We start from the raw sequence: 16,371 nt of genomic DNA, 5'->3' as shown, positions 1-16,371 counted from the left end.
CCGAGCTAGAGCACTAGCCTTTTAACGGACGTATGCTATTTGAGAAGCGTACACGTTGGTTTGCGTGTATTATTAAGATGATTATACAAAGGGTACAAATTATATAAGCATTAAAGTTTAGTTACCAGGGTGCTCAATTTTGTAGAACCGATTGATAAACGTTTCGGATGAAACAACTGAAATCTTGTGATCCACCTTTTATTTAAAACATAATGATAAACGTTTTGAATAAAACAACTGAACTTTTGTAATCCACATTGATATACGGATTATGTGTAATATTAAAACTATGAACTCACCAACCTTTGTGTTGACACTTGAAGCATGTTTATTCTCAGGTTTCTAGAAGTCTTCCGCTGTTTGCTCATACGTGATACAAGTTATGTGCTTGGAGTCATACATGCTATATACAAGAAACTTGCATTCATCAAACCATTACCATGTATCTTATTTTGACTGTATTGTCAACAGATGTATTATTGTAAACCATTTAAATGGTGATTGTCTATACGTAGGAATCATCAGATGTAAAAAAACCTGGAATTTATATATTCATTTATGAAATACCTTTTCAAACGAATGCAATGTTACAAAACGTATCACATAGAGGTCAAATACCTCGCAATGAAATCAATGAATGACGTGTTCGTCCATATGGATTTGGAGCGATCGTCACAGTTGGTATCAGAGCGTTGGTCTTAGCGAACCAGAATTTGCATTAGTGTGTCTAATCGGTTATTGTTAGGATACATTAGTGAGTCTGGACTTCGACCATGTCTGCATGATAAAAGTTGTTGCTTATAATTTTTTTGTTAGAAATTACCTGCTTATCATTCCTTGTGTGGAAAATTACCTGCTTATCATTTGTAGTCTAGACACACCTTATTGCATGGATTGCATGACTAGTGTATAGACAAAATGAATATCTTAGCGTATCTGTTACTGTTACATTTACTTGACAGTTTCCGAAAGTTTCTCCATAATTTACGGATCCTTTGTACTATATAAAGGTATTCTATGTAATTAAAATATCATCCGATATCCGAAAATCATTTCACATCGAAAATTATTTATCTAACCGTGTAAGATGAATTCTGCAAGTAATTCGAGTTCTTCGGATTCCGATATGAATTTCCACCTGAGTTCCGAAAGCAGTATAACCGGAATGAATCAACCAATCAGTCATCACCAATTCTGGATGAATTGGGGATGGGTTCGTAATCAACTTAATCAATGGAGACAAGAGGAAGGCGATCCTTTCCACCAACCGAATTCACCTCTTGGTGAGGAACCTGAGGCACTTACCGGCGAACCCGTTCGAAACACTATCTTTACCCTAATTTCCAGGATATTTCGCAACGATTATATGATAACTAGAATTTTAAACTTTATTCATCCTCTCGTACCAACTGCCAATCATCCCGGAATAATAGAAGAAGTTAACGAGCTTCGCGCTCGAGTTGTGGCTTTGGAGAATATGATGCACAATTTGCAGGCATCACAGGCAGCACCGGTAGCACCACCAGAACCAGCAGCACAACCAATAACAGTACCAGCACCACCAACAACAACATCCGCACCGTAAACCTTAACCTCACAATATGTCCCACGAGTATCAACCTCATACGTACCGTAGGCACCGAAGAATACTAATAACCATAAACGATGAAGTATTAATTCATAACTTCATTGGAGAAATATCCTGCGACGATTAAGTAATCTTTAATATAGAAGAGATTATTCGTTTCTAGTTCCAACCGAAAATCAAATGAGTTTAATAACTCATTAAATCTATATTACATCTGAAGGAAATATACATACATATATTTTCATAAAGATTGTAATTGAAAATCCTTTTGTACAAACTGTTAATGATGAGAATATTTTAATGGGTAGGTAATACCCTAGAAATATATAAATTCCACATTAATATGTTACACTATACATTCTTCAATTCTGATTCAGCAATCATTAACTATACTGCTCAAACCTATAGATATACGTATCTGTTCATCGCAGAATAACCATTTTCATTCAATTTCATATTCTGATTTCGATAGATCAGAATCCAAGTCAAGATTAAACGAAAAACATCACTCTTAGATTCCTACATCTTTCAAAACCATGCTTCGAAAACCATGCTTTGAATTCAGAACAGTACTAGAACATCATATGATTACATTTTGCGTTCAAACCCATCGAAATTCTTGGAAACACTTCAACTAATGAACAAACGAGAAGACAAACCAACTACACGATATCTACGAGAAGAAAGATTTGTACTTATAATCATACATCTGGAAAGCTCTCGAAACCTAAGTAAAACTTTAACACGTATCTGTGATAAATCCTTTGGCATTATTATTACTGAAAATAATCTTACAATTCCTTTTCAAGTATCCAGTTTTGTCACAACTTCAGCAAGTCAACTTCATTTGGATAAGCCTTAATTAAACCTTGACATATACGATTACCCTTTCTATTGTTGTTACCGGGGAACCTTTTATATCCCATCATATTAGCAGTAAATGTACCAGCGACTCCGTCACTCTGCTATTTAAATCTCTCCGGAAATCACTATATATACCTTGAAATCTGATCATGTACTCATCCCCATCTTGTAACGGTAATTGCCATACCAACCACCGGGAATTAACAATCAGTATTTTGAATCTCGCAGTGTTTTCTACGTCAACAGTTATATATAAACATATAACATCTATCTTCTAGACTTAGATACTTCGAATGTGAAGTTTCTGAAAAACACCCCAAACTGTGAAACTAGTCCTCCGAATTTTGGAAAAATGCTGATAAAGCAGCAAAAACGGTAAACGACTTTAACAGTCAAAAGTTTGATGATAAAGAATAGTATGGTGGTAAAGCTGAGAAAAAGAGAAGGTTTGGAATTGAAAAACGGATTGAGCAAACCATAAAGGAAACTGTGGACAAGTCACAGGGACTAAACTTATACATAAAGAATCTAGATGATTCTGTTTTTGATGAAATATTTAGCGAATATCTTGCTCCTTACTTATTTCAAATTCTTGCGGAACATATTCTAAGATATTATCATATCTTTCATTATAAATATCTTCGATATTTCTGAAGATATCTTCATAACTATTATCATCCGAAATTATTTATCTCTTCACGCTATCTGTGTTACATCATAAAAGAAACTATTTTAGTTTCTAAAATCTGAAAAATTAAAAAAAAAAAAAAAAAAAATGGATGTTTTGAAGTAGTGTTGGGAACTGAAGCATGAGTTAATATAATATAATGACACTTGATCAACGTGATTATATTACAGTAAGTCATGCTGAGTTTCTAATGGAACGTGATAAAGGTTCACAGATCCCACCCTCATCATGAACCATGTTACATAACTCTTTTAACCTCTAAACATATCAAGAAAATATTTTTCTTGATGATTCGGTCTTTTCCGGATATTTTGGTAATTTGACAAATCAAGATCGTGCCATTACGATTACCTTCTCAGAACAATAACTATGTTCATCCAAAACTCCATACCTACGAATTCTGGACCATTACAAGAGATGCCTAATCGCAAGAAGAAGAAACGAAGGGACAAAGCTCAGAAATAGAAATTGGAGAATAAATCGCAGCAAATGGGAGGGAGTATTAACTGTGAATGACAATGATTATAGAAGACAGAAGTAGGGACATTGAAATATAACGGAGAATAAAAAGCCTATAAAAACAAATAATTTTACAAACTGTGTATATCAATGCGTATAGCAATATAAAGACACGGGAGAATGATAAATACAACAATCCCTAGAGCATAATAGAAATAAACAGATTCTTCTGGTGGGAGCTGGAAAAGAAGGATGATTGTGGCAAACGTCAATATTAGGTCAAGAACCAGAACTGGATTGAGCATTTTCACAATCTTTTGAGTGTATTAATTGGGAAAGAAAGTAGGAGTGGTAAAAATAAATGAAACGGAAGAGGTCAATTTATAGCGAAATATCTGACATAGAAATCGAGGCAGATTACGCATTTAATCAAAGGAAATCCTAATTTCCGCAAATTCCGAAGAATCAAATCTTATTTAGATTATGAAGATTTTCTATTCCTTAAATTCCGGAAATCAAACGTTACTACGTCAAGAGATAAGACGAATCTCTATTCTCCATTTCACTCTATTACGATAACTTCTCTCATACGCTTCGAGTAATTGGATTGTTTTGTCCATATTATTCAACGGTGATAAAATTCTATTTATCAACACATATTCGTCATGAAAACATTTTTATTGTTAGCCATGACAACCTCACTCAAATTTCGGGACGAAATTTCTTTAACGGGTAGGTACTGTGATGACCCGGAAATTTCGACTAAATTTAAACTTAATCTTAAATGATTAATGACTTCGACACGATAAGCAAAGCCTATGAAGTTGAATCTCAAATTTTTGAACTATTCAATTACCCTTCGGTTGTTCTCAACGATTCGCGAACCATTATATGTAAATAGATACATATATATACTATAACTTGAAAACGTAACAAAGTTTTAATTGCATGATACCGTACATTAAACTTATTGGTTTATATATCTATTTGAATATATATGATTTCAAGTTATTTAGTAAACGATAGTAACATTCGTTTATTGATTCGATTGATATTTAGATAAGTTAACTAAAGCGTTTAAGATGAACCAGTAAAACACTAAATTGCTACAGTGTTTTCAAATTGCCACATTACTCAAAATGTAACAGTGTTTTCGAAAATCACTATTTGCTACAGTGAAATTGCCTTTGCTAAAGTGAATTGCTACAGTGAAATTTGACTTTGCTACAGTAACTTTGCTACAGTAAAACACTATTATAAAAATGTATTTTAACAAATAGCGAGACGATGATTTATAGAAGTAAATGACCAAAACACTCGAAAGTTTAAGATACACTTTGAGTGATATAATTAAGGGATAATTTAAGGCTATTGATAAGGCTAAAAAGGAACATATATTTCATAGCATTATCCCCCAAGAAAGACAGGATTTTAGTTGTAATTGTTCCATATTCAAGTAATATTCGTTTATATTTAATAAGTGCGAAGACAAAAGGCGAAAACGAAGAATTGAAGACGGAAAGGTCCAAAATGCTCAAATGTACAAGATACAATTAAAAAGGTTCAAATTATTGATGAAGAACGTCTAAAAATGACAAGAGTACAAGTTGCGGAACGCAAAGTACACGATATAAAATAGTACGCAAGGACGTCTGAAAATCCGGAACCGGGACCCGAGTCAAGAAGAAACGCCCGACGCAACGGACCAAAAATATCTAGTCTACTATGCACAAGAATAAAATATAATATATAAATAATTATATTAATTATTTATATATTTATATTTATTTTATATTATGTCGACAAGCTAGGAGCCAAAACAATGTGAGCTGTCCCTGGTCCTCATGCGAGTCGCATGGCCAGAAGGCCATTTCCATGCGAGTCGCATGACTCCAGATTTCAGGCCAGGTTCTATAAATTGCAACATTTTCTGCCGAGTAAAGAAAGAAAAAAAAAACACACAGATATTTATTTTTACTCCGTATTTATTTATTTTATTATTATTATTATTATTATTATTAATAATAAGATTATTATTAATCTTATTATTTTTATTATTAGTATTATTATTTTTGCGATACAAAAATAAAAATGTACCTAAAATATTACGACGGAGTGCTGTCCAAGTAACTTTCAAAATGGTTTCCAAGCGAGCTAGAGCTAAGGAAATTATGGGTTATTGCCAAGGAAATTATGGGTAATGTTCGGGGGTATTTTTGTGAATCAAACCTCGTGTTTATCATCTCCGATGCGTCTACGTGCTTTCCTACAATATTGTATATCAATATTAAACAGTGAGTTTCATTGATCCCTTTTTATACATATTTTTGGACTGAGAATACATGCGCTGTTTTATGAAATGAATACAAAAACTAAAACTGATTTGTGTGAGTTTCATAAGATCCCTTTTACTCTCTACATTTTTGGGCTGAGAATACATGCAAATGCTTTATTAACTGGTTTACAATATTTATATGTGTGAGTTTCATTGCTCCCTTTTTAATTGCTTTTGCAATATATATTTTTGGGCTGAGAATATATGCAATTTATTTTAAACACAATGGATACAAGTACATACTTAATTCTACACCGAGTTTGAACCGAAAATCCCTTAGCTTTGGTAACTAGTAACTGCTGGTTATAAGAACTGGTGGGCGCGAGTAGTAGTATATGGATCCATAGGGCTTGATATCCCCGTCCGAGCTAGAGCACTAGCCTTTTAACGGACGTATGCTATTTGAGAAGCGTACACGTTGGTTTGCGTGTATTATTAAGATGATTATACAAAGGGTACAAATTATATAAGCATTAAAGTTTAGTTACCAGGGTGCTCAATTTTGTAGAACCGATTGATAAACGTTTCGGATGAAACAACTGAAATCTTGTGATCCACCTTTTATTTAAAACATAATGATAAACGTTTTGAATAAAACAACTGAACTTTTGTAATCCACATTGATATACGGATTATGTGTAATATTAAAACTATGAACTCACCAACCTTTGTGTTGACACTTGAAGCATGTTTATTCTCAGGTTTCTAGAAGTCTTCCGCTGTTTGCTCATACGTGATACAAGTTATGTGCTTGGAGTCATACATGCTATATACAAGAAACTTGCATTCATCAAACCATTACCATGTATCTTATTTTGACTGTATTGTCAACAGATGTATTATTGTAAACCATTTAAATGGTGATTGTCTATACGTAGGAATCATCAGATGTAAAAAAACCTGGAATTTATATATTCATTTATGAAATACCTTTTCAAACGAATGCAATGTTACAAAACGTATCACATAGAGGTCAAATACCTCGCAATGAAATCAATGAATGACGTGTTCGTCCATATGGATTTGGAGCGATCGTCACATAATGCTATGAAATATATGTTCGTTTTTAGCATTATCAGTTGATGATATGTTGATTGTTGGTAAAAATATGAAAAGAATTGCGCAGTTGAAGCGAGAATTGAGCAAGTCTTTTGCTATGAAAGACTTAGGACCAGCAAAACAGATTCTTGGCATTCGGATTTTTAGAGATAGAGGTGCTAAGACGTTACATATATCACAAGAGCAATACATTGAAAAGGTGCTTAGTAGATTCAACATGGAGAATGCTAAAGTGGTTAGTTCTCCTCTTACTAACAACTTTAAGCTAACAGATAGAGATTGCCCTACTTCAAAGGAGGATGTTGAGGAGATGGATAAAGTTCCATATGCTTCAGCGGTTGGTAGCTTGATGTATGCTATGGTGTGTACTAGGCCTGATATAGCTCATGCGGTAGGTGTTGTTAGTCGGTTTATGTCAAATCCGGGTAAGAAGCATTGGGAAGCAGTTAAATGGATTATGAGATACTTACGAGGTACTTCAAAGTTGGGTATCACATTTGGAAATGGAAAGCCGATGCTTGTTGGTTATACAGACTCAGATATGGCAGGAAACAAAGATAACATGAAATCCACTTCTGGATATTTGATGACTTTCGCGGGGGAGCAGTTTCATGGCAATCAAGGTTACAAAAGTGTGTTGCATTGTCTACAACCGAGGCTGAGTATATGGCAGCAACAGAAGCGTGCAAAGAACTACTGTGCATGAAAAGATTTCTACAAGACCTTGGGTTTAAGCAATCACGATATGTGGTTCTTTGTGATAATGAGAGTGCGATTCATTTGGCTAGAAATTCTATGTATCATAAGCGGACAAAACATATAGATGTGCGGTATCATTGGATTAGAGAACGCCTTGAAGATGGTTCGTTTGAACTTGATAAAGTTCACACCGATGATAATGGTTCCGACATGTTTACAAAGGCTTTAGCAAGTGAGAAGCTCAAGGTATGTTGCTCGATCGCCGGGATGGCGAACTCTTCCTCATAATTGGAAAGGGGGAGATTTGTTGGGTTTATTAGTGGGTTTCCAATATGATGAAGCTTTAACCCAAAGTCTAAAGCCCAACAATTTAGGCCCAAATGGTTTGTTGACTTGGTCAAACATTTGAGGGCATTATTTTGAATTGTGTCCAGCTATCTTCAATTGATACGAGAAAGAGAGATCAGATTGAGATCAAGAAAAAGAGTGAAAAAAAACTCCATTTCCGTCTACAGTGACAGCAGGACAGAAAAGAGACGATCCCCGAAGATCTAACCGTTGAATCTTCATCAAATTTGGGCTGTGTCTTCCTGACATCAGTGCCAAGGTTTTCAACCGTTGAATTCGTCTAAAGAGGTCTGTAGCTCAAGTTACAGCAGGTCGAACAGTAGCAGAATTTTGGGTGATGTTATTACTCTTTTGTCTTTAATTTCTTCATATACTTGTTGATTATTGTTGTTCAAGAGTATGATGATGTTGTATACCTCTAGTTGATCTAGAGAAGGATTATTGTATTGCTCTCCTTGTTGATGATAGTGGAATTTAAGTGGCTTACGAGTCCCGTGGTTTTTACTCTCGATTTTGAGGGGTTTTCCACATAAAAAGTCTCGTGTGTATTGTGTGTGCTTTATTATTTCGTATTTGCTGATTTGGGACAGAATTGGGGCTGATTTGTGGTGATTGTGGTATACCTTATTTGTTAGTTTCCTCACGGGTTCATACGGGTCGGGAAATGCTTGTCAAACGGGTTTGTTTCCGCTTTGTAGTTTGCCCGTTGTGACCATTTTCCCATCAGAGGGGGCAACTACTTAATATAGAAAAAGGTAGCATTATTTTGAATCAAGTGATTATCATCTTTAGAAGCACAAACAAACAACCCGTAACTTCATAAGTAGAGGTGGCAACTTAGACCTAGCTATAGATAAATGGGTCAGTTTGGGTTATACTTTGCCTCTTAAGTCTAATTGTCTAAAGAGTCATTTAGGTAAATTCACAAGAACAGCCATAATGAAAACATGTTGAATGTTAATCATGATTGTGTAAAAACAGGTTGAATGGATCAAACAAGTCAAAAATCAAATTTTGTTAGTCGGTTTTCTTTCATAGTAACATTTTAGATCAAACTAAAACAAAAGGTGGTAGTGGTGGTAAAATGGGCGAGTTGGGCAACGAGCAAAACATGTAATCTTTAGATACAAGCAACGAACCGTCCGACCTCGAATTGTATAAAGAAATTGAAGTCCCTTGTAAGTTTAAAAGCAGTGACTAACTAATACGAGTATCTCCCACCATGTCTGTTTTGAGGGTTGTTTCAGTGTTGATGTGACAAATGAGATATAATCGAGACATCGTGAACACATTTTTTCCTCGGGTAATTATCCCGTTTTGCAATTATCGAGTCACGATCGAGACATCCTGAATAGACTCTATGTTAGATCAATGTGCAATAATGTTATTCATTGCTTTCTGATTTATTACATAAATGTTAAATGTGATTGTTAATTAATGTTTCTATTATAAATAGTTACAGAAATACTTGTCGAAATAAATGAGTGTGTATATTTGGCAGCGACACCTTGACCCTGTGTTTTCTTTGGAAACCCACCAGACCCACTCCGAAAGAGTCGGATGCCGGAAAATTACCTCCACCGGGCCCCCACATATGTGACAGGAGCAATCATCATCCCACTATCACAAGAGTTGTACATTCTTGCCGCGAGTGGAGATTTAACTTGCGCCTGTTTTAGGTTCAAGCTTCCACATGGTGAGTCGCAGCTTCGCAGCTTTAAAGGTACCGAGTACCACCGAGCTATTGCTACATTGGTTAGTTAGATCAGATTAGATATTTCATGGTGAAGATTTTTATGGAGTCATTTGAGTTTGTTTATATATTAGTCAAGATTGATAGGGTCAAACTTTATCAAGCAATATTTTGAATACAAAATTGATTTTGAAAGTTAAAGACTTAGGTACATATGATACTCAGAACTGTCAGAAGTATTTACCTCTTTTTTAGTAAAGGGTCACAATGATATTTTTTATAGTTATATTTGATGAATTTACCTTGTACTATGGATAAATAGAAATCTATAACGGTGAACTTATCAAATTTGTAGTGGAAATATCGTTAAAGAGTAATTAATGTAATAAATAAAATATTGACAGCATTTTATTTATCTTACCAAAGAAATTTAGTTGCTCACACCTCACTACCACTAGGTTTATATCAATTTTATTATCTACCTATATTAATTGATAATTTTTTTAGTTATATTAAAAGAAAAAACTAAAATTCAACTCAAAAGGTTTCATATAAAGAGTTATTATACCTACACTCTAAATTACATAGGGGAAATGAATAGTATCCAGGAGTATTTCCGACTTTTCGCCCTTTTTTTCTTCAAAATTCAACCACAAACACCCCACACTTTATTCAAAAAATCAAATCCACCCCCCAAACAGGGGGTAAAGTTTCAATTAACCATTCTCATAAAAAATCTTAAACAAACTCCACCCAAATATTCAACGGGCCATATCTTTGCACTCGCAACGAGTTAAATATTTCCGCCACCATCGTTAAACTCGAAATAATTTTAGGAACACAATGTCACTAGCTATACGCAAAACGAGTGCTTTTTTAAAAAAACGCTAAATATCATACACGTTAATTCTCCGTTAAATTTTTAAAAGTCGACAACTCCATAGCGAAAGGCGGAGATGCACATATATTGTTAATTTTAGATAACATTTAAATCTTTCACGGGTTATACCTTTTAGTTCGACTCGAGTTGCGCTTCAACGACATCATCGTTAGCCACAAAAAAATTTTACAAACTAAATGCAATAAAATACATTAAAAACCGAACCCCCGGCGCGAAGCGAGGGTTCGAACACTAGTTGATATCTAAAATATGTTAAGATAAAGGTCATTTGATATTATAAATTTATGTTCTTAAAATAAAAATTGATTTATTAAAAAAATTTCGTTACACAAACCAACTTATTTAATTGATTTGTTGAAGTCACATGATTCATCCAATATATTTATCATTGGGGTCACCTTTAAAATTATTCAATTTTCAGATAGTATATATACTTAAGTATATATAAAATCACTACATAAATAATGTTTTAAGAGCACACACATGAAATTCCATCTTTATATTTGGCTTCCTAAATTCTAATGTTAAATTATTACTTGCATCAAATACATATAATACATATATACATATACATAATTAAATTAAATACCCAAAGTATAATTTTAAGTAAAAATATACATTATCACACACCACACAACCGTACATGATAAAATGATCACAACTTTGAAAGATTATAAGTCAGTCATCATTTACAAATTTCAGGACCAAATTACACTCTAAAAATCCCCAAAAAGTCATCACTTCACACGCATTTCACAAATAGTAACAAAACAAAACAATTTCGAGTCAAGCACTACTCATTATTAGTCGTCGTTTTGAAAACTTCATGATATCTTTCCTTCTTTGACCCGATTAGCAACATCACTTTTTTCTTACACCCATTAATTCACTCTTTCATTTTTCATTCATACATGTTGAAGATCTTGAATCTCACTCTGTAAGCTTTTTCACCTTTTTGTCATTTTGTTTCTTTTTATATGTTAAAAATCTTAACTTTATGTGAAATTAGATGTGGGTTTGCTGGAATTCATATGGGTTTTATGTTATTTGAGTTGATTTTGATGTTTTGTTTTCTGGGTTTGTTGCTAATTTTGTGAGAATAGAGTGTTGATTTGAGTAGTATAGGCGTATAACTGCTAAAAATCTTGACTTTATGCTGATTTGGATGCGGGTTTGATGGGATTCACATGGGTTTTTGATTAGTTGAGTTCATTTGATGTTTTCTTCTGTGGGTGTTGCTAATTTGTGGGAATACAGTTTTGATTAAGTCTTATAGCTGGGAAAAATCTTGACTTTATGCTAAATTGGTTATGGGTTTGATGGGATTCATATGGAATCTTAGATTAGTTGAATTCATTTTGATGTTCTCTTTTGTAAATGTTGCTACTTTGTGGGAATACAGTTTTGATAAATTATTATTATAGCTGCTAAAAATCTTGACTTAATCTGAAATTTAATGGAGCTCATATGGATTTCTAGCTGATTATGAGGTTTTGTTGATTGTAGAGGATACAGAACTGATTGAGTGTTATTTGATTAGAGTTTATGATATCTCAATTTTGTTGATATATATACATATTGAATATTGAATTATTACTTTAAGTTATGTAAAGCATTCAGAAATGGTACATATTGTTCTTGAGGTGATTATGATTGGTAATATTTGTTACTCCATTTGATTTTTTGAGTTAGGTTTTTAGGTTTTTTGGTTTGTTGGTCCTTTTTTGTTTGAGTATATTGACTTTATGAGAGATATACTTGACTTTTACATGGCTGGATAATTTTAGGCAAAAGGCAAAAGGGACAAGCAGAATGCCACTCAATAGTCGAACGATAATTCTTGTGTTTCTATGGATGCTTATATCCAGTAGGTATAGTAATGCTGTTCAAAGTGACATCGATTGCCTAAGATCCATTAAACAATCACTTCAAGATCCACAAAATCTGTTAACTACATGGGATTTCAGTAACACAACTGAAGGTTTCATTTGTAGATTTACAGGTGTCGAATGTTGGCATATTGACGAGAGTAAAGTTCTAAATATTCGACTTTCCGATATGGGTTTAAAGGGTCGGTTTCCAATGGGTCTAAAAAACTGTACTGCGTTAACGGGTTTGGATCTTTCAAGCAATAATCTTGACGGGCCGCTTCCTAACAACATGACCGATGTTGTTCAGTTTGTAACGAGTCTTGATCTTTCGTTTAACAGTTTTTCGGGTGAGATCCCGGCGAGTATCAGTGACTGTTCGTTTCTTAACGTTCTTAAGCTCGATCACAATCAATTTACGGGCCAGATTCCGTTAAATTTGAGCAAACTTGATCGTATTAAGGACTTTAATGTTGCAAATAACCGTTTAACGGGCCAAGTTCCAAACTTTCCTAATGTTTCAGCAGATAGTTATGCTGGAAATTTAGGGTTATGTGGGAAGCCTTTAACTCCTTGTGAAGGAAGTAAGAAAAAACAATCGGGTGTGATTATCGGGGCGGCAATTGGCGGTGCTACGTTTGCGGTGCTAATCATAGGTGTCGGGATGATGTTCTTTATGCATAAAGTTGTTAGAAAGAAGGAAGAGGATCCCGATGAAAATAAATGGGCCCGAAGTATCAAAGGAACGAAAACCATTAAGGCAAGATTATTGACCATAAACATATATTAGGTCCAAAAACGGTTTAAAAGTTACATCCTTTTGAAGATCATATAGTTTTTTGAATAGGTGTTATCGTACACTCTTGCTAACTCTTGACCCGTTTGACCCATTTTCTTTCAAGTTAAATATTCTTCTATACTACCCTTTTGAAAAGATGGGTGGTTCAGTATGGGGTCAGAATACTTGCCCTCCCGGATAACCAGAACAGGGAAAAACCTTACAACTTTATATGAGTAACAAGTCGTAATGGCTTTAGGTTAAAATGTGTAATTTTGGGGCCGGGTTGGGTTTTAAACACACAATTTTTGTATAAATGTGATACTCCAATTTTATACACACTATTAGTGTGCCATGTATGACTACCAACATTGTTAAGTTTCAATCTTTTTTTCTCTTTTTAAGCTATGTATGCAATATTTCACCCCTTTGACTAGTTTGAGTAAAAAAAATAGTTTCGTTCAACCCAAATAAACGTAATTAGGTCGAAATTGCCACCTGTGCCTAGTTATTTTGAGTTATCTGCTCATTTCGATTCTTGTTATTGTCAAATCAAATGTACTAAACCTTTTGACACGTGTGCAGCTCTCAATGTTTGATAATCCAGTTTCGAAGATGAGATTAAGTGATTTAATGAAGGCTACCAACAGTTTTAGCAAAAGTAACATCATTGGATCAGGAAGAACGGGTTCATTATACAAAGCAATATTCGAAGACGGAAGCTCGCTAATGATCAAAAGATTGCAAGATACTCAACACTCCGAAAAGGAATTTGCGTCCGAAATGGCTACACTCGGTAGCGTTAAACACCGTAACCTCGTCCCACTTTTAGGGTTTTGTGTCACGAAACAAGAACGCCTTTTAGTTTACAAATACATGGCGAACGGTACTTTACATGATAATTTGCATCTCGTAACCGATGAGAAAAAACATATGGAATGGTCTATGAGGCTAAAGGTTGCAGTCGGTGCAGCCAAAGGGTTCGCATGGCTGCACCATAACTGCAACCCGCGCATTCTTCATAGAAACATAAGTTCAAAATGCATCTTGTTAGATCATGAATTCGAGCCCAAAATATCTGATTTTGGGCTCGCTAGGCTTATGAACCCGGTCGATACTCATTTGAGTACTTTCGTGAACGGTGAATTCGGCGATATCGGGTACGTAGCACCCGAATACGCGCGGACGCTTGTAGCCACACCAAAAGGTGATGTTTATAGTTTTGGAGTAGTGCTTCTTGAATTAGTAACGGGTGAGAAACCGACCCATGTGAGTAAAGCGCCCGAAAGCTTTAAAGGTAATCTAGTCGAATGGATGTCGATTTTATCTGCAGAATCGAAACTTCATGATGCAATTGACGATTCATTGGTCGGAAAAGGTGTCGAAAACGAGGTTTTTCAGGTTCTTAAGCTCGCGTGTAATTGTGTTTTGCCAGATAATCATAAAGAACGGCCCACAATGTTTGAAGTTTACCAACTTTTACGTGCGATTGGTCAGCATTATCATTTTTCAGCTGATGATGAGATTATGATGCCTACTGATGTTGGTGATGGTGACATAGAACTCATTGTTTCTCGGGAGACTAGAAAGTACTGATTGATAAGGTAAAATCGTAAGCGATTATGTAAGCGTTGTGTAATTATATGAAGTTTGATGTTTGAATAAATGCTTTATTAGTGATTATATATGGGTTAAAGAACTATAGGTTTTTAAATTTGTTGTATGTAACCGAATTTTAAGAGGAAATTAATATGTATTTGAAGCAAGGAGGAGTTGATGTTCGAGCTGCGAAAGCTAGTTATAATATGTATAAAGTTTTCTTAGAGTTCTTATGTTTATAACAGTTAGTTTGCAGTATCATAATCAGCTCATATATTATGGTTAGTTAAATTCTGCTATTTTTGTAACTTGTTCATTTTTAGTACTCCCTCCGTCTCAATTTAATAGTCTACAGACAAAAAACACACAATTTAAAAAAAAAAATGTCTATCACATGTACTTTTTGTTACAACAATAACAAAACCCAATACCACATGAGTGGTGTATGGAGAGGTGAGATGTAGACAATCCTTTCCCTATCCGAGAATAAAGACAAGTCATTTCTCTACCCAGAGTGAAACACTTTTTGTTACTTTTTCCCTAATTTACAGTTTTACCAATTACTTTTTACCTATACTTTTGTCTTATTTAGATAAAGCAATGGTATAAAAGTACTTTAACCAATTATTCTTTTTCATTTATGAAAGTTGACTATTAATTTAGAATGGACGAAAAAGGAAAAGTGGAGTGGTGGACTATTGATATGGGACAGAGGGTGTACAACTTCAACAAGAACACACATGAAACTATGTGTACTTTTAGTTTGGGGTGGTTAGGTTAAAATTAGAATTAGAATCTTCATTAAAGTAGTTGACTTTATTAACTTGAGCTTAATGTTACCATCGTTGTGTAAGATTTAATTGATAGTGGCAATAAACTAGTAAAATGTAGGTTATATGCTTTGTGATGGCTAGTTATTCATATTCTCATATTCCCTTTTAACATATCCGCTAAAATTGTAGTCCCTCCGTCTCAATCTAACACTGGTCGATCAACATGTGGCACTCTATCTTCAATTGTGACTATAGAGCACTCTAATTCACGACGTGAAAAAGTGACAGTTGAGCACTACGTCAACTCATTGAAGAAAAACTGAAGCACTATTATTCATAATTGAATAACTAAATACTCCGTATATATATGAAACATACACTTATCAATAATACATTTATTATACACACGAAATAAAAAAGAAATAAGTGGCCTCACTTTTCTTTATTATTGAGCTTTCACCAAACATGGAGGCCATGCAATTCATGTTACGGAGGAGGGTCATAATAACATTTGATGAGGGGAGTGATCTAACACGTACTACATATGTTTTTTCGGATGCTTGCAGGTTTGAGGGGTCATGCTGTTGTCTTTTGAACAAGGTTGCAAAATTCGCTATTCGGGGATTAATTGGTCGGGACTTTGGAAGGATTAATCGGCAATTCGGGGATTAATCGGAGATTAATCGGATTGTACTGTATACATTTAAATATTAAATTTT

The 16,371-nt window shown here is 34.4% G+C and overlaps 1 protein-coding gene across 1 annotated transcript; it reads left to right on the top strand.

The window, feature by feature from the left end:
- Positions 1 to 11,357: 11,357 nt before the first annotated feature.
- LOC139876660 (probably inactive leucine-rich repeat receptor-like protein kinase At5g48380) lies at positions 11,358 to 15,046 on the top strand. Its single transcript, XM_071864018.1, has 3 exons — positions 11,358 to 11,571; positions 12,422 to 13,262; positions 13,866 to 15,046. The coding sequence occupies exons 1-3, from the start codon at positions 11,546 to 11,548 to the stop codon at positions 14,874 to 14,876; spliced, it is 1,878 nt and encodes a 625-aa protein (XP_071720119.1). The 5' UTR covers positions 11,358 to 11,545; the 3' UTR covers positions 14,877 to 15,046.
- Positions 15,047 to 16,371: the final 1,325 nt, after the last annotated feature.

The sequence above is a fragment of the Rutidosis leptorrhynchoides genome, chromosome 11, assembly GCF_046630445.1.
Source record: "Rutidosis leptorrhynchoides isolate AG116_Rl617_1_P2 chromosome 11, CSIRO_AGI_Rlap_v1, whole genome shotgun sequence".
NCBI lineage: Eukaryota > Viridiplantae > Streptophyta > Magnoliopsida > Asterales > Asteraceae > Rutidosis > Rutidosis leptorrhynchoides.
Note: the sequence above shows the minus strand (reverse complement) of the source record. Positions and strands in the feature narration are given on the sequence as shown.